At 47.3% G+C, this 24,742-nt stretch overlaps 1 protein-coding gene across 16 annotated transcripts in view; it reads left to right on the top strand.

Moving 5' to 3' along the window:
• aplp2 (amyloid beta (A4) precursor-like protein 2) overlaps positions 1 to 24,742 on the top strand; it is a 223,915-nt gene that overhangs the window by 158,715 nt on the left and 40,458 nt on the right. For 9 of the 16 annotated variants that reach the window (XM_065000635.1, XM_065000634.1, XM_065000632.1 and 6 more), the window contains 2 exons: positions 14,487 to 14,645; positions 15,002 to 15,160. In XM_065000635.1, the coding sequence (XP_064856707.1) occupies positions 14,487 to 14,645; positions 15,002 to 15,160 (318 nt within the window). The remainder of the gene's footprint in view (positions 1 to 14,486; positions 14,646 to 15,001; positions 15,161 to 24,742) is intronic. The other 7 variants (XM_065000625.1, XM_065000629.1, XM_065000626.1 and 4 more) reach the window with 1 other exon arrangement.

Genomic DNA, 24,742 nt, shown 5'->3' with positions numbered 1-24,742 from the left:
TAACTGACAAGACAAAGCGTGAACAAAGAGATGCTTACTAGGCCAGAAGCCTTGGAAATGACTGGACTGGACACAGGATAAGAGAGCTTGGAGATGAGAATGGACTGGACACAGGATAAGAGAGCTTGGAGATGAGAATGGACTGGACACAGGATAAGAGAGCTTGGAGATGAGAATGGACTGGACACAGGATAAGAGAGCTTGGAGATGAGAATGGACTGGACACAGGATAAGAGAGCTTGGAGATGATAAGAGAATGGACTGGACACAGGATAAGAGATGAGAATGGACTGGACACAGGATAAGAGAGCTTGGAGATGAGAATGGACTGGACACAGGATAAGAGAGCTTGGAGATGAGAATGGACTGGACACAGGATAAGAGAGCTTGGAGATGAGAATGGACTGGACACAGGATAAGAGAGCTTGGAGATGAGAATGGACTGGACACAGGATAAGAGAGCTTGGAGATGAGAATGGACTGGACACAGGATAAGAGAGCTTGGAGATGAGAATGGACTGGACACAGGATAAGAGAGCTTGGAGATGAGAATGGACTGGACACAGGATAAGAGAGCTTGGAGATGAGAATGGACTGGACACAGGATAAGAGAGCTTGGAGATGAGAATGGACTGGACACAGGATAAGAGAGCTTGGAGATGAGAATGGACTGGACACAGGATAAAGAGAGCTTGGAGATGATGAGAATGGACTGGACACAGGATAAGAGAGCTTGGAGATGAGAATGGACTGGACACAGGATAAGAGAGCTTGGAGATGAGAATGGACTGGACACAGGATAAGAGAGCTTGGAGATGAGAATGGACTGGACACAGGATAAGAGAGCTTGGAGATGAGAATGGACTAAGAGAGCTTGGAGATGAGAATGGACTGGACACAGGATAAGAGAGCTTGGAGATGAGAATGGACTGGACACAGGATAAGAGAGCTTGGAGATGAGAATGGACTGGACACAGGATAAGAGAGCTTGGAGATGAGAATGGACTGGACACAGGATAAGAGAGCTTGGAGATGAGAATGGACTGGACACAGGATAAGAGAGCTTGGAGATGAGAATGGACTGGACACAGGATAAGAGAGCTTGGAGATGAGAATGGACTGGACACAGGATAAGAGAGCTTGGAGATGAGAATGGACTGGACACAGGATAAGAGAGCTTGGAGATGAGAATGGACTGGACACAGGATAAGAGAGCTTGGAGATGAGAATGGACTGGACACAGGATAAGAGAGCTTGGAGATGAGAATGGACTGGACACAGGATAAGAGAGCTTGGAGATGAGAATGGACTGGACACAGGATAAGAGAGCTTGGAGATGAGAATGGACTGGACACAGGATAAGAGAGCTTGGAGATGAGAATGGACTGGACACAGGATAAGAGAGCTTGGAGATGAGAATGGACTGGACACAGGATAAGAGAGCTTGGAGATGAGAATGGACTGGACACAGGATAAGAGAGCTTGGAGATGAGAATGGACTGGACACAGGATAAGAGAGCTTGGAGATGAGAATGGACTGGACACAGGATAAGAGAGCTTGGAGATGAGAATGGACTGGACACAGGAGATGAGAATGGACTGGACACAGGATAAGAGAGCTTGGAGATGAGAATGGACTGGACACAGGATAAGAGAGCTTGGAGATGAGAATGGACTGGACACAGGATAAGAGAGCTTGGAGATGAGAATGGACTGGACACAGGATAAGAGAGCTTGGAGATGAGAATGGACTGGACACAGGATAAGAGAGATGAGAATGGACTGACACAGAGATGAGAATGGACTGGACACAGGATAAGAGAGCTTGGAGATGAGAATGGACTGGACACAGGATAAGAGAGCTTGGAGATGAGAATGGACTGGACACAGGATAAGAGAGCTGGAGATGAGAATGGAGAGCTTGAGATGAGAATGGACTGGACACAGGATAAGAGAGCTTGGAGATGAGAATGGACTGGACACAGGATAAGAGAGCTTGGAGATGAGAATGGACTGGACACAGGATAAGAGAGCTTGGAGATGAGAATGGACTGGACACAGGATAAGAGAGCTTGGAGATGAGAATGGACTGGACACAGGATAAGAGAGCTTGGAGATGAGAATTGGACACAGGGAGATGAGAATGGACTGGACACAGGATAAGAGAGCTTGGAGATGAGAATGGACTGGACACAGGATAAGAGAGCTTGGAGATGAGAATGGACTGGACACAGGATAAGAGAGCTTGGAGATGAGAATGGACTGGACACAGGATAAGAGAGCTTGGAGATGAGAATGGACTGGACACAGGATAAGAGAGCTTGGAGATGAGAATGGACTGGACACAGGATAAGAGAGCTTGGAGATGAGAATGGACTGGACACAGGATAAGAGAGCTTGGAGATGAGAATGGACTGGACACAGGATAAGAGAGCTTGGAGATGAGAATGGACTGGACACAGGATAAGAGAGCTTGGAGATGAGAATGGACTGGACACAGGATAAGAGAGCTTGAGATGAGAATGGACTGGACACAGGATAAGAGAGCTTGGAGATGAGAATGGACTGGACACAGGATAAGAGAGCTTGGAGATGAGAATGGACTGGACACAGGATAAGAGAGCTTGGAGATGAGAATGGACTGGACACAGGATAAGAGAGCTTGGAGATGAGAATGGACTGGACACAGGATAAGAGAGCTTGGAGATGAGAATGGACTGGACACAGGATAAGAGAGCTTGGAGATGAGAATGGACTGGACACAGGATAAGAGAGCTTGGAGATGAGAATGGACTGGACACAGGATGGACAAGAGAGCTTGGAGATGAGAATGGACTGGACACAGGATAAGAGAGCTTGGAGATGAGAATGGACTGGACACAGGATAAGAGAGCTTGGAGATGAGAATGGACTGGACACAGGATAAGAGAGCTTGGAGATGAGAATGGACTGGACACAGGATAAGAGAGCTTGGAGATGAGAATGGACTGGACACAGGATAAGAGAGCTTGGAGATGAGAATGGACTGGACACAGGATAAGAGAGCTTGGAGATGAGAATGGACTGGACACAGGATAAGAGAGCTTGGAGATGAGAATGGACTGGACACAGGATAAGAGAGCTTGGAGATGAGAATGGACTGGACACAGGATAAGAGAGCTTGGAGATGAGAATGGACTGGACACAGGATAAGAGAGCTTGGAGATGAGAATGGACTGGACACAGGATAAGAGAGCTTGGAGATGAGAATGGACTGGACACAGGATAAGAGAGCTTGGAGATGAGAATGGACTGGACACAGGATAAGAGATAGATGAGAATGGACTGGACACAGGATAAGAGAGCTTGGAGATGAGAATGGACTGGACACAGGATAAGAGAGCTTGGAGATGAGAATGGACTGGACACAGGATAAGAGAGCTTGGAGATGAGAATGGACTGGACACAGGATAAGAGAGCTTGGAGATGAGAATGGACTGGACACAGGATAAGAGAGCTTGGAGATGAGAATGGACTGGACACAGGATAAGAGAGCTTGGAGATGAGAATGGACTGGACACAGGATAAGAGAGCTTGGAGATGAGAATGGACTGGACACAGGATAAGAGAGATGAGAATGGACTGGACACAGGATAAGAGAGCTTGGAGATGAGAATGGACTGGACACAGGATAAGAGAGCTTGGAGATGAGAATGGACTGGACACAGGATAAGAGAGCTTGGAGATGAGAATGGACTGGACACAGGATAAGAGAGCTTGGAGATGAGAATGGACTGGACACAGGATAAGAGAGCTTGGAGATGAGAATGGACTGGACACAGGATAAGAGAGCTTGGAGATGAGAATGGACTGGACACAGGATAAGAGAGCTTGGAGATGAGAATGGACTGGACACAGGATAAGAGAGCTTGGAGATGAGAATGGACTGGACACAGGATAAGAGAGCTTGGAGATGAGAATGGACTGGACACAGGATAAGAGAGCTTGGAGATGAGAATGGACTGGACACAGGATAAGAGAGCTTGGAGATGAGAATGGACTGGACACAGGATAAGAGAGCTTGGAGATGAGAATGGACTGGACACAGGATAAGAGAGCTTGGAGATGAGAATGAGACACAGATGGACTTGGAGATGAGAATGGACTGGACACAGGATAAGAGAGCTTGGAGATGAGAATGGACTGGACACAGGATAAGAGAGCTTGGAGATGAGAATGGACTGGACACAGGATAAGAGAGCTTGGAGATGAGAATGGACTGGACACAGGATAAGAGAGCTTGGAGATGAGAATGGACTGGACACAGGATAAGAGAGCTTGGAGATGAGAATGGACTGGACACAGGATAAGAGAGCTTGGAGATGAGAATTGGAGATGAGAATGAGAATGGACTGGACACAGGATAAGAGAGCTTGGAGATGAGAATGGACTGGACACAGGATAAGAGAGCTTGGAGATGAGAATGGACTGGACACAGGATAAGAGAGCTTGGAGATGAGAATGGACTGGACACAGGATAAGAGAGCTTGGAGATGAGAATGGACTGGACACAGGATAAGAGAGCTTGGAGATGAGAATGGACTGGACACAGGATAAGAGAGCTTGGAGATGAGAATGGACTGGACACAGGATAAGAGAGCTTGGAGATGAGAATGGACTGGACACAGGATATGAGAATGGAGACACAGGATAAGAGAGCTTGGAGATGAGAATGGACTGGACACAGGATAAGAGAGCTTGGAGATGAGAATGGACTGGACACAGGATAAGAGAGCTTGAGATGAGAATGGACTGACACAGGATAAGAGAGCTTGAGATGAGAATGGACACAGGATAAGAGAGCTTGGAGATGAGAATGGACTGGACACAGGATAAGAGAGCTTGGAGATGAGAATGGACTGGACACAGGATAAGAGAGCTTGGAGATGAGAATGGACTGGACACAGGATAAGAGAGCTTGGAGATGAGAATGGACTGGACACAGGATAAGAGAGCTTGGAGATGAGAATGGACTGGACACAGGATAAGAGAGCTTGGAGATGAGAATGGACTGGACACAGGATAAGAGAGCTTGGAGATGAGAATGGACTGGACACAGGATAAGAGAGCTTGGAGATGAGAATGGACTGGACACAGGATAAGAGAGCTTGGAGATGAGAATGGACTGGACACAGGATAAGAGAGCTTGGAGATGAGAATGGACTGGACACAGGATAAGAGAGCTTGGAGATGAGAATGGACTGGACACAGGATAAGAGAGCTTGGAGATGAGAATGGACTGGACACAGGATAAGAGAGCTGGACACAGGATAAGAGAGCTTGGAGATGAGAATGGACTGGACACAGGAGAGCTTGGAGATGAGAATGGACTGGACACAGGATAAGAGAGCTTGGAGATGAGAATGGACTGGACACAGGATAAGAGAGCTTGGAGATGAGAATGGACTGGACACAGGATAAGAGAGCTTGAGATGAGAATGGACTGGACACACAGGATAAGAGAGCTTGGAGATGAGAATGGACTGGACACAGGATAAGAGAGCTTGGAGATGAGAATGGACTGGACACAGGATAAGAGAGCTTGGAGATGAGAATGGACTGGACACAGGATAAGAGAGCTTGGAGATGAGAATGGACTGGACACAGGATAAGAGAGAGATAAGAGATAAGCTTGGAGATGAGAATGGACTGGACACAGGATAAGAGAGCTTGGAGATGAGAATGGACTGGACACAGGATAAGAGAGCTTGGAGATGAGAATGGACTGGACACAGGATAAGAGAGCTTGGAGATGAGAATGGACTGGACACAGGATAAGAGAGCTTGAGATGAGAATGGACTGGACACAGGATAAGAGAGCTTGGAGATGAGAATGGACTGGACACAGGATAAGAGAGCTTGGAGATGAGAATGGACTGGACACAGGATAAGAGAGCTTGGAGATGAGAATGGACTGGACACAGGATAAGAGAGCTTGGAGATGAGAATGGACTGGACACAGGATAAGAGAGCTTGGAGATGAGAATGGACTGGACACAGGATAAGAGAGCTTGGAGATGAGAATGGACTGGACACAGGATAAGAGAGCTTGGAGATGAGAATGGACTGGACACAGGATAAGAGAGCTTGGAGATGAGAATGGACTGGACACAGGATAAGAGAATGAGGACTGGACACAGGATAAGAGAGCTTGGAGATGAGAATGGACTGGACACAGGATAAGAGAGCTTGGAGATGAGAATGGACTGGACACAGGATAAGAGAGCTTGGAGATGAGAATGGACTGGACACAGGATAAGAGAGCTTGGAGATGAGAATGGACTGGACACAGGATAAGAGAGCTTGGAGATGAGAATGGACTGGACACAGGATAAGAGAGCTTGGAGATGAGAATGGACTGGACACAGGATAAGAGAGCTGGAGATGAGAATGACTGGACACAATAAGACTGGACACAGGATAAGAGAGCTTGGAGATGAGAATGGACTGGACACAGGATAAGAGAGCTTGGAGATGAGAATGGACTGGACACAGGATAAGAGAGCTTGGAGATGAGAATGGACTGGACACAGGATAAGAGAGCTTGGAGATGAGAATGGACTGGACACAGGATAAGAGAGCTTGGAGATGAGAATGGACTGGACACAGGATAAGAGAGCTTGGAGATGAGAATGGACTGGACACAGGATAAGAGAGCTTGGAGATGAGAATGGACTGGACACAGGATAAGAGAGCTTGGAGATGAGAATGGACTGGACACAGGATAAGAGAGCTTGAGATGAGAATGGACTGGACACAGGATAAGAGAGCTTGGAGATGAGAATGGACTGGACACAGGATAAGAGAGCTTGGAGATGAGAATGGACTGGACACAGGATAAGAGAGCTTGGAGATGAGAATGGACTGGACACAGGATAAGAGAGCTTGGAGATGAGAATGGACTGGACACAGGATAAGAGAGAAGACATTTCAATTCCATTTAGCACATCAGAAGGTGTGACCTTTCAACCCGAAACCAACCACTGTTAACCAATCAAACGATACCAAGTTTCCAGTAACCTAAACGCTCCCGGGCCCAAATCTCCACAGAGTGTCATAGCATTTAACGGCTTGTGCAATGAAGGGGGATGAGACCCGATGTAAAATCAGACAGAATTCCTGAGAAGACAATGAAACCCTTTACATAATAGAGGAATTCAGAGATGCCCCTGTACAGAGATACAAGATGGCATCAGAATATATTCGGATTCAGAAAACTTTAATGTCCTCCGAGGTAATACATCTTGCAGCAGTCAAAAAACATATAACATCTAAAAATATATAATAATAATGATAATAAAAAGCAAATGATATTTACAGACTAATTGGCAGGGTGAGTGCTAAGTGCAATTAGTTGAAAAATGTGTTAAGTTGCAGAATTGCATTCGGAATAAAAGAGAACTTGGCCCTATTTTTTAAATTTACCTTAGGTAGTCTGTCCCTGTGTCCGGAGGGAAGGAGCTGGGTTTCAGGGATGGGAAGAGGCTCTATTTTACTGGCTTTCCTGAGGGCTCTGACCAGGTAGAGGGAAGGAGCTGGGTTTCAGGGATGGGAAGAGGCAGCCTCTATTTTACTGGCTTTCCTGAGGGCTCTGACCAGGTAGAGGAAAGGAGCTGGGTTTCAGGGATGGGAAGAGGCAGCCTCTATTTTACTGGCTTTCCTGAGGGCTCTGACCAGGTAGAGGGAAGGAGCTGGGTTTCAGGGATGGGAAGAGGCAGCCTCTATTTTACTGGCTTTCCTGAGGGCTCTGACCAGGTAGAGGGAAGGAGCTGGGTTTCAGGGATGGGAAGAGGCAGCCTCTATTTTACTGGCTTCCCTGAGGGCTCTGACCAGGTAGAGGGAAGGAGCTGGGTTTCAGGGATGGGAAGAGGCAGCCTCTATTTTACTGGCTTCCCTGAGGGCTCTGACCAGGTAGAGGGAAGGAGCTGTGTTTCAGGGATGGGAAGAGGCAGCCTCTATTTTACTGGCTTCCCTGAGGGTTCTGCCCAGGTAGAGGGAAGGAGCTGGGTTTCAGGGATGGGAAGAGGCAACCTCTATTTTACTGGCTTTCCTGAGGGCTCTGCCCAGGCAGAGAGATGGAGGGCTCTGAGATGGAGCCAGAGAGATGGAGGGCTCTGCCTAGGTTAGAGAGATGGAGGGCTCTACCCAGGCAGAGAGATGGAGGGCTCTGAGATGGAGCCAGAGAGATGGAGGGCTCTGCCTAGGTTAGAGAGATGGAGGGCTCTGAGATGGAGCCAGAGAGATGGAGGGCTCTGCCCAGGTAGAGAGATGCAGGGCTCTGCCCAGGTAGAGAGATGGAGGGCTCTGCCCAGGCAGAGAGATGGAGGGCTCTGCCCAGGCAGAGAGATGGAGGGCTCTGCCCAGGCAGAGAGATGGAGGGCTCTGCCCAGGCAGAGAGATGGAGGGCTCTGCCCAGGCAGAGAGATGGAGGGCTCTGACCAGGTAGAGAGATGCAGGGCTCTGCCCAGGTAGAGAGATGGAGGGCTCTGCCCAGGCAGAGAGATGGAGGGCTCTGCCCAGGTAGAGAGATGGAGGGCTCTGCCCAGGTAGAGAGATGGAGGGCTCTGCCCAGGCAGAGAGATGACCGTTCTTGCTATTGCTACCCCATGATTTTTTCTCCACAAGTCTTGACTATCTTTGCCCAACCTCTTTTTCTGTGAAACATTGATATTCCCAAACCAACAGGTCAAGCAGTAGGACCGAATGCTCTCACTTAATGATTTATACAAGAGAACCACGATGGTTAGATTAACATTAAAAACAAAGTGTAGTTTCCATAAGAAATACAGTCTCCGTTGGCCTTTCTTAAAAACAGTACACTGATCCCAGGACAGTTTGTTGTCGATGACTAGCCCAAGGTATTTGTACTCCTCCGCTATGTCAATGGGCTCTCCTTTTATCAGTGATGGTGTGTGAATCGTAGTGTTCCATCAAAAGTCAAATCACCGTGTATTTAAAATTAAGAGGGGATAACTCACACCAGACAGTAATGTCATTCGGAGCCGGTCCGTGCTCCGTCTCATCCCCTTCGAGAAGACTGACCAAAACAGTATCGTCAGCATATTTGATCAGGTGTCGCCCTGGGGACCGGCTCCGGCAGCTGTCTGTAGACAGTATGTATTGTATTGGTGAAAGAACACTGCCCTGTGGGGTTCCAACTGAAGCAGTGCCCACCTCAGAGAGTGTGTTGCCAACTCCTACCTGCTGAGACCTATCAGTTAGGAAGTTGGTGATCCGTGTGATAAGCATCGAGTCCCAAGTCTCCTCTCAGTCTGTCCAGTGAGGACCAACTGGATCGATTGTGTTAAATACCGAGGAGAAATCTCCAAACATGATACGCACATGGGTTTTACCGCCCTCCAAATGCATGCACACCAGATGTAAGAGAGAGAGGATGGCATCATCTGTTCCTCTCTCTGACCCGGTAAACAGATTGGAGGAGGTCAACAAGGTGACTGGTGTTGGTGAATGTCTTGATGATTTTAATCAAGAGAGAGATAGGTATGTAATGATTTGATGCAGACGGATGAGAGTTTTTTTGGGGACAGATACAGCAATAGTTTTCTTTCCATAAAGATGGAATTTCCAATGTATCAAGGGGCCGCTGAAAGAGAGAGCTGAAGACATCTCTCAGCTGAACAGTGTTTCAAGACACGACCACGGATGTTACCAGGCCCCGGGCTCTTTCGTGCTCCAGCGCTTTTGAAAAACTCATTGTACGACTTTCTCATTGTTGACAAGCGCGCCCTTGGTTGCCATGACACCCTCCTCCAGACAGGCCAGGGGGAGCAGGGACGACGACCCCTGTTTCAAAGCGGGTGAAGAACTGTACAGAGTTCTCTCTATACAGAGATACAAGTTACCACAGCGATCATACATCCGTATGAGATTGGATCAGAGTTCTCCTCAGTGAACAAGTTTCAGATAAATACCAAACCTGGATACTATAGCAGTACTCTATCACTCATTCAATAGTCAGTCCTCTGGATACTGTAACAGAGACACATTCAATAGTCAGTCCTCTAGATACTGTAACAGAGATATAGTCAGTCCTCTGGATACTGTAACAGAGACACATTCAATAGTCAGTCCTCTGGATACTGTAACAGAGATATAGTCAGTCCTCTGGATACTGTAACAGAGATATAGTCAGTCCTCTGGATACTGTAACAGAGACACATTCAATAGTCAGTCCTCTGGATACTGTAACAGATATATAGTTAGTCCTCTGGATACTGTAACAGAGATATAGTCAGTCCTCTAGATACTGTAACAGAGACACATTCAATAGTCAGTCCTCTGGATACTGTAACAGAGATATAGTCAGTCCTCTGGATACTGTAACAGAGATATAGTCAGTCCTCTGGATACTGTAACAGAGATATAATCAGTCCTCTGGATACTGTAACAGAGACACATTCAATAGTCAGTCCTCTGGATACTGTAACAGAGATATAGTCAGTCCTCTGGATACTGTAACAGAGACACATTCAATAGTCAGGCCTCTGGATACTGTAACAGAGATATAGTCAGTCCTCTGGATACTGTAACAGAGATATAGTCAGTCCTCTGGATACTGTAACAGAGACACATTCAATAGTCAGTCCTCTGGATACTGTAACAGAGATATAGTCAGTCCTCTGGATACTGTAACATAGATATAGTCAGTCCTCTGGATACTGTAATAGAGATATAGTCAGTCCTCTGGATACTGTAACAGAGACACATTCAATAGTCAGTCCTCTGGATACTGTAACAGAGATATAGTCAGTCCTCTAGATACTGTAACAGAGATATAGTCAGTCCTCTGGATACTGTAACAGAGATATAGTCAGTCCTCTGGATACTGTAACAGAGATATAGTCAGTCATCTGGATACTGTAACAGAGAAATACATTTTGGCCCCTCAGAGGGGGAAGGGATGACTAGTCCTTGGGAATTGTCCTTTATTCCTGGACCATTTTGTCATTCAACTCCAGTTGACAGAGAGCACATCAATGAGGGCCAAGCCTACACCAGACTTGGTACCTCCGTACCGCTTGCTGAGGGCCAAGCCTACACCAGACTTGGTACTTTCGTACCGCTTGCTGAGGGCCAAGCCTACACCAGACTTGGTACCCCCGTACCGCTTGCTGTGCGGTAGCAGAGAGAACAGTCTATGACTTCGGTGGCTGGTGTCTTTGACTATGTTTAGGGCCTTCCTTTGACACCGCCTGGTATAGAGGTCCTGGATGACAGGAAGCTTGGCCCCAGTGATGTACTGGGCTGTACGCACTACCCTCTAGCACCTTGCAGTCAGATACAAGCAGTTGCCGTACCAAGCGGTAATGCAGCTCTCAATGATGGGGGGGTGGGGGGGGGCGTTGTCTTGCCCTCTTCATGACTGTGTTGGTGTGCGTGGACCATGATAGATCCTTAGTGATGTGGACACTGAGGAACTGGAAACTCTGGACCCGCTCCGCTATAGCCCCGGCGATGTGAAGAGGGGCGTGTTCAACCCTCCTTTTCCTGTCGTCCACGATCAGCTCCTTTTGCCTTGCTGACATTGATTGTTGTCCTGGCACCACACTGCCAAGTCTCTGACCTCCCTATAGGCTGTCTCATCGTCGTCGGTGATCCGGCTTACAACATTTGTGTCGTCAGCAAACTTAATGATGGTTTTGGCCACACGGTCGTGGGTGAACAGGAAGTACAGGAGGGGAGAAGACACACAACCCTGAAGGGACCCGTGTTGAGTGGCAGATGTGTTGTTACCTACCCGATGAGCTTGGAGGGTACTATGGTGTTAAATGCTGAGCTGTAGTCAATGAACAGCATTCTCACGTAGGTGTTCCTCTTGTCCAGGTGAGAAAGGGCAGTGTGGAGTTCAATAGAGATTGCATCATCTGTTGGGGTTAGTGTGTTACCTCACTATGCTGTGTCCCCTTCAGCACTTCCAGGCCACGGTAGAGTCCCGGGAAGAGGGTTAGGTTAGGGTAAGGGATAGGGTAGGGGTTAGTGTGTTACCTCACTATGCTGTGTCCTCTTCAGCACTTCCAGGCCACGGTAGAGTCCCGGGAAGAGGGTTATGGGATCAAATCAAATCAAATTGTATTTGTCACATACACATGGTTAGCAGATGTTAATGCGAGTGTAGCGAAATGCTTGTGCTTCTAGTTCCGACAATGCAGTAATAACCAACAAGTAATCTAGCTAACAATTCCAAAACTACTACCTTATAGACACAAGTGTAAGGGGATAAGAATATGTACATAAAGATATATGAGTGAGTGATGGTACAGAGCGGCATAGGCAAGATACAGTAGATGGTATCGAGTACAGTATATACATATGAGATGAGTATGTAAACAAAGTGGCATAGTTAAAGTGGCTAGTGATACATGTATTACATAAAGATGCAGTAGATGATATAGAGTACAGTATATACGTATACATATGAGATGAATAATGTAGGGTATGTAAACATTATATTAGGTAGCATTGTTTAAAGTGGCTAGTGATATATTTTACATCATTTCCCATCAATTCCCATTATTAAAGTGGCTGGAGTTGAGTCAGTGTGTTGGCAGCAGCCACTCAATGTCAGTAGTGGCTGTTTAACAGTCTGATGGCCTTGAGATAGAAGCTGTTTTTCAGTCTCTCGGTCCCAGCTTTGATGCACCTGTACTGACCTCGCCTTCTGGATGATAGCGGGGTGAACAGGCAGTGGCTCGGGTGGTTGATGTCCTTGATGATCTTTATGGCCTTCCTGTGACATCGGGTGGTGTAGGTGTCCTGGAGGGCAGGTAGTTTGCCCCTGGTGATGCGTTGTGCAGACCTCACTACCCTCTGGAGAGCCTTACGGTTGTGGGCGGAGCATTTGGCGTACCAGGTGGTGATACAGCCCGACAGGATGCTCTCGATTGTGCATCTGTAGAAGTTTGTGAGTGCTTTTGGTGACAAGCCGGATTTCTTCAGCCTCCTGAGGTTGAAGAGGCGCTGCTGCGCCTTCTTCACGATGCTGTCTGTGTGGGTGGACCAATTCAGTTTGTCTGTGATGTGTACGCCGAGGAACTTAAAACTTACTACCCTCTCCACTACTGTCCCATCAATGTGGATAGGGGGGAGTTCCCTCTGCTGTTTCCTGAAGTCCACAATCGTCTCCTTAGTTTTGTTGACGTTGAGTGTGAGGTTATTTTCCTGACACCACACTCCGAGGGCCCTCACCTCCTCCCTGTAGGCCGTCTCGTCGTTGTTGGTAATCAAGCCTACCACTGTTGTGTCGTCCGCAAACTTGATGATTGAGTTGGAGGCGTGCGTGGCCACGCAGTCGTGGGTGAACAGGGAGTACAGGAGAGGGCTCAGAACGCACCCTTGTGGGGCCCCAGTGTTGAGGATCAGCGGGGTGGAAATGTTGTTGCCTACCCTCACCACCTGGGGGCGGCCCGTCAGGAAGTCCATTACCCAGTTGCACAGTGCGGGGTCGAGACCCAGGGTCTCGAGCTTGATGACGAGCTTGGAGGGCACTATGGTGTTAAATGCCGAGCTGTAGTCGATGAACAGCATTCTCACATAGGTATTCCTCTTGTCCAGATGGGTTAGGGCAGTGTGCAGTGTGGTTGAGATTGCATCGTCTGTGGACCTATTTGGGCGGTAAGCAAATTGGAGTGGGTCTAGGGTGTCAGGTAGGGTGGAGGTGATATGGTCCTTGACTAGTCTCTCAAAGCACTTCATGATGACGGAAGTGAGTGCTACGGGGCGGTAGTCGTTTAGCTCAGTTACCTTAGCTTTCTTGGGAAAAAGAACAATGGTGGCCCTCTTGAAGCATGTGGGAACAGCAGACTGGTATAGGGATTGATTGAATATGTCTGTAAACACACCGGCCAGCTGGTCTGCGCATGCTCTGAGGGCACGGCTGGGGATGCCGTCTGGGCCTGCAGCCTTGCGAGGGTTGACACGTTTAAATGTTTTCCTCACGTCGGCTGCAGTGAAGGAGAGTGTAGGGGTTAGGGTAGGGGTTAGGGTAGGGGTAGGGGTTAGGGTAGGGGATAGGGTAGGGGTTAGGGTAGGGGTTAGGGTATGGGTAGAGGTAGGGGTTAGGGTAGGGGTTAGGGTAGAGGTAGGGGTTAGGGTAGGGGATAGGGTAGGGGTTAGGGTTAGGGTAGGGGTTAGGGTAGGGGTAGGGGATAGGGTAGGGGTTAGGGTAGGGGATAGGGTAGGGGTTAGGGTAGGGGATAGGGTAGGGGTTAGGGTAGGGGGAGGGTAGGGGATAGGGTAGGGGTTAGGGTAGGGGTTGGGGTAGGGGTAGGGGTTAGTGTAGGGGTTAGGGTAGGGGTTAGGGTAGGGGATAGGGTAGGGGATAGGGTAGGGGTTAGGGTAGGGGTTAGGGTAGGGGTAGGGGTTAGGGTAGGGGATAGGGTAGGGGTTAGGGATGAGTGCCCTATCTCACTATGCTATGTCCCCTTCAGCACTTCCAGGCCACGGTAGAGTCTCTGGAAGAGGAGGCAGCCAGTGAAAAGCAGCAGCTGGTTGAGACCCACCTGGCTCGGGTAGAGGCCATGCTCAACGACCGCCGCCGCCTGGCGCTGGAGAACTACCTAGCCGCCCTGCAGGCTGACCCACCGAGGGTAGGTTACAGACAACACTCTGCTGCACATGGTCAGTCACATGGAATCCTTCATCAGTCATCCTCCATATAATCCCTGTTCCATGTTTTATAGCTCTCATCTAATATCATGTGGTCCTCAGGCTGCCTGGGCACATGTCCTCACTCTCTGGGTGTTTCCCAAATGGCACCCTAACCCTATTCTCTCTCTCCTTCCTGTCCTCTAGTCTCATGTGTCACACTACTGCCTATGGAAGAATCAAATTGATGTTCTAACCCCTCTCTCTCTTCTCCCTCGCCTCCCCGCACTCTCTCCCCCTCCTCCCCCCTTTTCTCTCCTCCTCCTCCCCCCTCTCCCTCTCTACACTCCTCCCCCAGCCCCACCGTATCCTGCAGGCTCTGAGGCGGTATGTGCGTGCGGAGAACAAGGACCGTCAGCACACCATCCGCCACTACCAACACGTACTGGCTGTCGACCCTGAGAAGGCTTCCCAGATGAAGTCCCAGGTACACACCCTGACCCCTAACCCTGAACAGGTACACACCCTGACCCCTAACCCTGAACAGGTACACACCCTGACCCCTAACCCTGAACAGGTACACACCTTGGTACTCTATGCCCCGTTGCCTATTACAGACAACCCCCATCATTACTGACCAGACAGAAGTGAGCGAGACCATCATAAAGAGAGAGAGAGGATAAAATAGGGAGGGAGAAAGGCCATTATGTAATTTGTAAGCTGATTCTAGAAGGATGGAGTGATCTACAGAACCAGTGTTCTGTCATGGGAAGCTGATTCTAGAAGGATGGAGTGATCTACAGTGAACCAGTGTTCTGTCATGGGAAGCTGATTCTAGAAGGATGGAGTGATCTACAGAACCAGTGTTCTGTCATGGGAAGCTGATTCTAGAAGGATGGAGTGATCTACAGTGAACCAGTGTTCTGTCATGGGAAGCTGATTCTAGAAGGATGGAGTGATCTACAGAACCAGTGTTCTGTCATGGGAAGCTGATTCTAGAAGGATGGAGTGATCTACAGTGAACCAGTGTTCTGTCATGGGAAGCTGATTCTAGAAGGATGGAGTGATCTACAGTGAACCAGTGTTCTGTCATGGGAAGCTGATTCTAGAAGGATGGAGTGATCTACAGAACCAGTGTTCTGTCATGGGAAGCTGATTCTAGAAGGATGGAGTGATCTACAGAACCAGTGTTCTGTCATGGGAAGCTGATTCTAGAAGGATGGAGTGATCTACAGTGAACCAGTGTTCTGTCATGGGAAGCTGATTCTAGAAGGATGGAGTGATCTACAGAACCAGTGTTGTGTCATGGGAAGCTGATTCTAGAAGGATGGAGTGATCTACAGAACCAGTGTTCGTTCTGTCATGGGAAGCTGATTCTAGAAGGATGGAGTGATCTACAGAACCAGTGTTCTGTCATGGGAAGCTGTTTCTAGAAGGATGGAGTGATCTACAGTGAACCAGTGTTCTGTCATGGGAAGCTGATTCTAGAAGGATGGAGTGATCTACAGAACCAGTGTTCTGTCATGGGAAGCTGATTCTAGAAGGATGGAGTGATCTACAGTGAACCAGTGTTCTGTCATGGGAAGCTGATTCTAGAAGGATGGAGTGAACCAGTGTTCTGTCATGGGAAGCTGATTCTAGAAGGATGGAGTGATCTACAGAACCAGTGTTCTGTCATGGGAAGCTGATTCTAGAAGGATGGAGTGATCTACAGAACCAGTGTTCTGTCATGGGAAGCTGATTCTAGAAGGATGGAGTGATCTACAGTGAACCAGTGTTCTGTCATGGGAAGCTGATTCTAGAAGGATGGAGTGAACCAGTGTTCTGTCATGGGAAGCTGATTCTAGAAGGATGGAGTGATCTACAGAACCAGTGTTCTGTCATGGGAAGATGATTATAGAAGGATGGAGTGATCTACAGAACCAGTGTTCTGTCATGGGAAGCTGATTCTAGAAGGATGGAGTGATCTACAGTGAACCAGTGTTCTGTCATGGGAAGCTGTTTCTAGAAGGATGGAGTGATCTACAGTGAACCAGTGTTCTGTCATGGGAAGCTGATTCTAGAAGGATGGAGTGATCTACAGAACCAGTGTTGTGTCATGGGAAGCTGATTCTAGAAGGATGGAGTGATCTACAGTGAACCAGTGTTCTGTCATGGGAAGCTGATTCTAGAAGGATGGAGTGATCTACAGAACCAGTGTTCTGTCATGGGAAGCTGATTCTAGAAGGATGGAGTGATCTACAGAACCAGTGTTCTGTCATGGGAAGTTGATTCTAGAAGGATGGAGTGATCTACAGAACCAGTGTTCTGTCATGGGAAGCTGATTCTAGAAGGATGGAGTGATCTACAGAACCAGTGTTCTGTCATGGGAAGCTGATTCTAGAAGGAAGGAGTGATCTACAGTGAACCAGTGGTCTGTCATGGGAAGCTGATTCTAGAAGGATGCAGTGATCTACAGAACCAGTGTTCTGTCATGGGAAGTTGATTCTAGAAGGATGGAGTGATCTACAGAACCAGTGTTCTGTCATGGGAAGCTGATTCTAGAAGGATGGAGTGATCTACAGAACCAGTGTTCTGTCATGGGAAGCTGATTCTAGAAGGATGGAGTGATCTACAGTGAACCAGTGTTCTGTCATGGGAAGCTGATTCTAGAAGGATGGAGTGATCTACAGTGAACCAGTGTTCTGTCATGGGAAGCTGATTCTAGAAGGATGGAGTGATCTACAGTGAACCAGAGTTCTGTCATGGGAAGCTGATTCTAGAAGGATGGAGTGATCTTCAGTGAACCAGAGTTCTGTCATGGGAAGCTGATTCTAGAAGGATGGAGTGATCTACAGTGAACCAGAGTTCTGTCATGGGAAGCTGATTCTAGAAGGATGGAGGTGATCTACAGAACCAGTGTTCTGTCATGGGAAGCTGATTCTAGAAGGATGGATGATCTTCAGTGAACCAGAGTTCTGTCATGGGAAGCTGATTCTAGAAGGATGGAGTGATCTACAGTGAACCAGAGTTCTGTCATGGGAAGCTGATTCTAGAAGGATGGAGTGATCTACAGAACCAGTGTTCTGTCATGGGAAGCTGATTCTAGAAGGATGGAGTGATCTACAGAACCAGTGTTCTGTCATGGGAAGCTGATTCTAGAAGGAAGGAGTGATCTACAGTGAACCAGTGGTCTGTCATGGGAAGCTGATTCTAGAAGGATGCAGTGATCTACAGAACCAGTGTTCTGTCATGGGAAGTTGATTCTAGAAGGATGGAGTGATCTACAGAACCAGTGTTCTGTCATGGGAAGCTGATTCTAGAAGGATGGAGTGATCTACAGAACCAGTGTTCTGTCATGGGAAGCTGATTCTAGAAGGATGGAGTGATCTACAGTGAACCAGTGTTCTGTCATGGGAAGCTGATTCTAGAAGGATGGAGTGATCTACAGTGAACCAGTGTTCTGTCATGGGAAGCTGATTCTAGAAGGATGGAGTCATCTACAGTGAACCAGAGTTCTGTCATGGGAAGCTGATTCTAGAAGGATGGAGTGATCTTCAGTGAACCAGAGTTCTGTCATGGGAAGCTGATTCTAGAAGGATGGAGTGATCTACAGTGAACCAGAGTTCTGTCATGGGAAGCTGATTCTAGAAGGATGGAGTGATCTACAGAACCAGTGTTCTGTCATGGGAAGCTGATTCTAGAAGGATGGAGTGATCTTCAGTGAACCAGAGTTCTGTCATGGGAAGCTGATTCTAGAAGGATGGAGTGATCTACAGTGAACCAGTGTTCTGTCATGGGAAGCTGTTTCTAGAAGGATGGAGTGATCTACAGTGAACCAGTGTTCTGTCATGGGAAGCTGATTCTAGAAGGATGGAGTGATCTACAGAACCAGTGTTGTGTCATGGGAAGCTGATTCTAGAAGGATGGAGTGATCTACAGTGAACCAGTGTTCTGTCATGGGAAGCTGATTCTAGAAGGATGGAGTGATCTACAGAACCAGTGTTCTGTCATGGGAAGCTGATTCTAGAAGGATGGAGTGATCTACAGAACCAGTGTTCTGTCATGGGAAGTTGATTCTAGAAGGATGGAGTGATCTACAGAACCAGTGTTCTGTCATGGGAAGCTGATTCTAGAAGGATGGAGTGATCTACAGAACCAGTGTTCTGTCATGGGAAGCTGATTCTAGAAGGAAGTGATCTACAGTGAACCAGTGGTCTGTCATGGGAAGCTGATTCTAGAAGGATGCAGTGATCTACAGAACCAGTGTTCTGTCATGGGAAGTTGATTCTAGAAGGATGGAGTGATCTACAGAACCAGTGTTCTGTCATGGGAAGCTGATTCTAGAAGGATGGAGTGATCTACAGAACCAGTGTTCTGTCATGGGAAGCTGATTCTAGAAGGATGGAGTGATCTACAGTGAACCAGTGTTCTGTCATGGGAAGCTGATTCTAGAAGGATGGAGTGATCTACAGTGAACCAGTGTTCTGTCATGGGAAGCTGATTCTAGAAGGATGGAGTGATCTACAGTGAACCAGAGTTCTGTCATCTGATTCTAGAAGGATGGAGTGATCTTCAGTGAACCAGAGTTCTGTCATGGGAAGCTGATTCTAGAAGGATGGAGTGATCTACAGTGAACCAGAGTTCTGTCATGGGAAGCTGATTCTAGAAGGATGGAGTGATCTACAGAACCAGTGTTCTGTCATGGGAAGCTGATTCTAGAAGGATGGAGTGATCTTCAGTGAACCAGAGTTCTGTCATGGGAAGCTGATTCTAGAAGGATGGAGTGATCTACAGTGAACCAGAGTTCTGTCATGGGAAGCTGATTCTAGAAGGATGGAGTGATCTACAGAACCAGTGTTCTGTCATGGGAAGCTGATTCTAGAAGGATGGAGTGATCTACAGAACCAGTGTTCTGTCATGGGAAGCTGATTCTAGAAGGAAGGAGTGATCTACAGTGAACCAGTGGTCTGTCATGGGAAGCTGATTCTAGAAGGATGCAGTGATCTACAGAACCAGTGTTCTGTCATGGGAAGTTGATTCTAGAAGGATGGAGTGATCTACAGAACCAGTGTTCTGTCATGGGAAGCTGATTCTAGAAGGATGGAGTGATCTACAGAACCAGTGTTCTGTCATGGGAAGCTGATTCTAGAAGGATGGAGTGATCTACAGTGAACCAGTGTTCTGTCATGGGAAGCTGATTCTAGAAGGATGGAGTGATCTACAGTGAACCAGTGTTCTGTCATGGGAAGCTGATTCTAGAAGGATGGAGTCATCTACAGTGAACCAGAGTTCTGTCATGGGAAGCTGATTCTAGAAGGATGGAGTGATCTTCAGTGAACCAGAGTTCTGTCATGGGAAGCTGATTCTAGAAGGATGGAGTGATCTACAGTGAACCAGAGTTCTGTCATGGGAAGCTGATTCTAGAAGGATGGAGTGATCTACAGAACCAGTGTTCTGTCATGGGAAGCTGATTCTAGAAGGATGGAGTGATCTTCAGTGAACCAGAGTTCTGTCATGGGAAGCTGATTCTAGAAGGATGGAGTGATCTACAGTGAACCAGAGTTCTGTCATGGGAAGCTGATTCTAGAAGGATGGAGTGATCTACAGAACCAGTGTTCTGTCATGGGAAGCTGATTCTAGAAGGATGGAGTGATCTTCAGTGAACCAGAGTTCTGTCATGGGAAGCTGATTCTAGAAGGATGGAGTGATCTTCAGTGAACCAGAGTTCTGTCATGGGAAGCTGATTCTAGAAGGATGGAGTGATCTACAGAACCAGAGTTCTGTCATGGGAAGCTGATTCTAGAAGGATGGAGTGAAACCAGTGTTCTGTCATGGGAAGCTGATTCTAGAAGGATGGAGTGATCTACAGAACCAGTGTTCTGTCATGGGAAGCTGATTCTAGAAGGATGGAGTGATCTACAGTGAACCAGAGTTCTGTCATGGGAAGCTGATTCTAGAAGGATGGGTGATCTACAGTGAACCAGTGTTCTGTCATGGGAAGCTGATTCTAGAAGGATGGAGGATCTTCAGTGAACCAGAGTTCTGTCATGGAAGCTGATTCTAGAAGGATGATCTACAGTGAACCAGAGTTCTGTCATGGGAAGCTGATTCTAGAAGGATGGAGAACCAGTGTTCTGTCATGGGAAGCTGATTCTAGAAGGATGGAGTGATCTACAGAACCAGTGTTCTGTCATGGGAAGCTGATTCTAGAAGGATGGAGTGATCTACAGTGAACCAGAGTTCTGTCATGGGAAGCTGATTCTAGAAGGATGGAGTGATCTACAGTGAACCAGTGTTCTGTCATGGGAAGCTGATTCTAGAAGGATGGAGGATCTTCAGTGAACCAGAGTTCTGTCATCTGATTCTAGAAGGATGGAGTGATCTTCAGTGAACCAGAGTTCTGTCATGGGAAGCTGATTCTAGAAGGATGGAGTGATCTTCAGTGAACCAGAGTTCTGTCATGGGAAGCTGATTCTAGAAGGATGGAGTGATCTACAGTGAACCAGAGTTCTGTCATGGGAAGCTGATTCTAGAAGGATGGAGTGATCTACAGTGAACCAGAGTTCTGTCATGGGAAGCTGATTCTAGAAGGATGGAGTGATCTACAGAACCAGTGAACCAGAGTTCTGTCATGGGAAGCTGATTCTAGAAGGATGGAGTGATCTACAGAACCAGTGTTCTGTCATGGGAAGCTGATTCTAGAAGGATGGAGTTCTGATCTTCAGTGAACCAGAGTTCTGTCATGGGAAGCTGATTCTAGAAGGATGGAGTGATCTACAGTGAACCAGAGTTCTGTCATGGGAAGCTGATTCTAGAAGGATGGAGTGATCTACAGTGAACCAGAGTTCTGTCATGGGAAGCTGATTCTAGAAGGATGGAGTGAACCAGTGTTCTGTCATGGGAAGCTGATTCTAGAAGGATGGAGTGATCTACAGAACCAGTGTTCTGTCATGGGAAGCTGATTCTAGAAGGATGGAGTGATCTACAGTGAACCAGAGTTCTGTCATGGGAAGCTGATTCTAGAAGGATGGAGTGATCTACAGTGAACCAGTGTTCTGTCATGGGAAGCTGATTCTAGAAGGATGGAGTGATCTTCAGTGAACCAGAGTTCTGTCATGGGAAGCTGATTCTAGAAGGATGGAGTGATCTTCAGTGAACCAGAGTTCTGTCATGGGAAGCTGATTCTAGAAGGATGGAGTGATCTTCAGTGAACCAGAGTTCTGTCATGGGAAGCTGATTCTAGAAGGATGGAGTGATCTACAGTGAACCAGAGTTCTGTCATGGGAAGCTGATTCTAGAAGGATGAGTGATGGGAGTGATCTACAGTGAACCAGAGTTCTGTCATGGGAAGCTGATTCTAGAAGGATGGAGTGATCTACAGTGAACCAGAGTTCTGTCATGGGAAGCTGATTCTAGAAGGATGGAGTGATCTACAGAACCAGTGTTCTGTCATGGGAAGCTGATTCTAGAAGGATGGAGTGTGATCTTCAGTGAACCAGAGTTCTGTCATGGGAAGCTGATTCTAGAAGGATGGAGTGATCTACAGTGAACCAGAGTTCTGTCATGGGAAGCTGATTCTAGAAGGATGGAGTGATCTACAGTGAACCAGAGTTATGTCATGGGAAGCTGATTCTAGAAGGATGGAGTGATCTACAGAACCAGTGTTCTGTCATGGGAAGCTGATTCTAGAAGGATGGAGTGATCTACAGAACCAGTGTTCTGTCATGGGAAGCTGATTCTAGAAGGATGGAGTGATCTACATAACCAGTGTTCTGTCATGGGAAGCTGATTCTAGAAGGATGGAGTGATCTACAGAACCAGAGTTCTGTCATGGGAAGCTGATTCTAGAAGGATGGAGTGATCTTCAGTGAACCAGAGTTCTGTCATGGGAAGCTGATTCTAGAAGGATGGAGTGATCTTCAGTGAACCAGAGTTCTGTCATGGGAAGCTGATTCTAGAAGGATGGAGTGATCTACAGTGAACCAGAGTTCTGTCATGGGAAGCTGATTCTAGAAGGATGGATCTACAGAACCAGTGTTCTGTCATGGGAAGCTGATTCTAGAAGGATGGAGTGATCTACAGAACCAGTGTTCTGTCATGGGAAGCTGATTCTAGAAGGAAGTGATCTACAGTGAACCAGTGGTCTGTCATGGGAAGCTGATTCTAGAAGGATGAGTGATCTACAGAACCAGTGTTCTGTCATGGGAAGTTGATTCTAGAAGGATGGAGTGATCTACAGAACCAGTGTTCTGTCATGGGAAGCTGATTCTAGAAGGATGGAGTGATCTACAGAACCAGTGTTCTGTCATGGGAAGCTGATTCTAGAAGGATGGAGTGATCTACAGTGAACCAGTGTTCTGTCATGGGAAGCTGATTCTAGAAGGATGGAGTGATCTACAGTGAACCAGTGTTCTGTCATGGGAAGCTGATTCTAGAAGGATGGAGTCATCTACAGTGAACCAGAGTTCTGTCATGGGAAGCTGATTCTAGAAGGATGGAGTGATCTTCAGTGAACCAGAGTTCTGTCATGGGAAGCTGATTCTAGAAGGATGGAGTGATCTACAGTGAACCAGAGTTCTGTCATGGGAAGCTGATTCTAGAAGGATGGAGTGATCTACAGAACCAGTGTTCTGTCATGGGAAGCTGATTCTAGAAGGATGGAGTGATCTTCAGTGAACCAGAGTTCTGTCATGGGAAGCTGATTCTAGAAGGATGGAGTGATCTACAGTGAACCAGAGTTCTGTCATGGGAAGCTGATTCTAGAAGGATGGAGTGATCTACAGAACCAGTGTTCTGTCATGGGAAGCTGATTCTAGAAGGATGGAGTGATCTTCAGTGAACCAGAGTTCTGTCATGGGAAGCTGATTCTAGAAGGATGGAGTGATCTTCAGTGAACCAGAGTTCTGTCATGGGAAGCTGATTCTAGAAGGATGGAGTGATCTACAGTGAACCAGAGTTCTGTCATGGGAAGCTGATTCTAGAAGGATGGAGTGAACCAGTGTTCTGTCATGGGAAGCTGATTCTAGAAGGATGGAGTGATCTACAGAACCAGTGTTCTGTCATGGGAAGCTGATTCTAGAAGGATGGAGTGATCTACAGTGAACCAGAGTTCTGTCATGGGAAGCTGATTCTAGAAGGATGGAGTGATCTACAGTGAACCAGTGTTCTGTCATGGGAAGCTGATTCTAGAAGGATGGAGTGATCTTCAGTGAACCAGAGTTCTGTCATGGGAAGCTGATTCTAGAAGGATGGAGTGATCTACAGTGAACCAGAGTTCTGTCATGGGAAGCTGATTCTAGAAGGATGGAGTGAACCAGTGTTCTGTCATGGGAAGCTGATTCTAGAAGGATGGAGTGATCTACAGAACCAGTGTTCTGTCATGGGAAGCTGATTCTAGAAGGATGGAGTGATCTACAGTGAACCAGAGTTCTGTCATGGGAAGCTGATTCTAGAAGGATGGAGTGATCTACAGTGAACCAGTGTTCTGTCATGGGAAGCTGATTCTAGAAGGATGGAGTGATCTTCAGTGAACCAGAGTTCTGTCATGGGAAGCTGATTCTAGAAGGATGGAGTGATCTTCAGTGAACCAGAGTTCTGTCATGGGAAGCTGATTCTAGAAGGATGGAGTGATCTTCAGTGAACCAGAGTTCTGTCATGGGAAGCTGATTCTAGAAGGATGGAGTGATCTACAGTGAACCAGAGTTCTGTCATGGGAAGCTGATTCTAGAAGGATGGAGTGATCTACAGTGAACCAGAGTTATGTCATGGGAAGCTGATTCTAGAAGGATGGAGTGATCTACAGTGAACCAGAGTTCTGTCATGGGAAGCTGATTCTAGAAGGATGGAGTGATCTACAGAACCAGTGTTCTGTCATGGGAAGCTGATTCTAGAAGGATGGAGTGATCTTCAGTGAACCAGAGTTCTGTCATGGGAAGCTGATTCTAGAAGGATGGAGTGATCTACAGTGAACCAGAGTTCTGTCATGGGAAGCTGATTCTAGAAGGATGGAGTGATCTACAGTGAACCAGAGTTATGTCATGGGAAGCTGATTCTAGAAGGATGGAGTGAACCAGTGTTCTGTCATGGGAAGCTGATTCTAGAAGGATGGAGTGATCTA

This window comes from Oncorhynchus nerka, linkage group LG14 (assembly GCF_034236695.1).
Source record: "Oncorhynchus nerka isolate Pitt River linkage group LG14, Oner_Uvic_2.0, whole genome shotgun sequence".
NCBI classification, from domain to species: domain Eukaryota; kingdom Metazoa; phylum Chordata; class Actinopteri; order Salmoniformes; family Salmonidae; genus Oncorhynchus; species Oncorhynchus nerka.
This window is presented reverse-complemented; position numbering and strand designations above follow the sequence as displayed.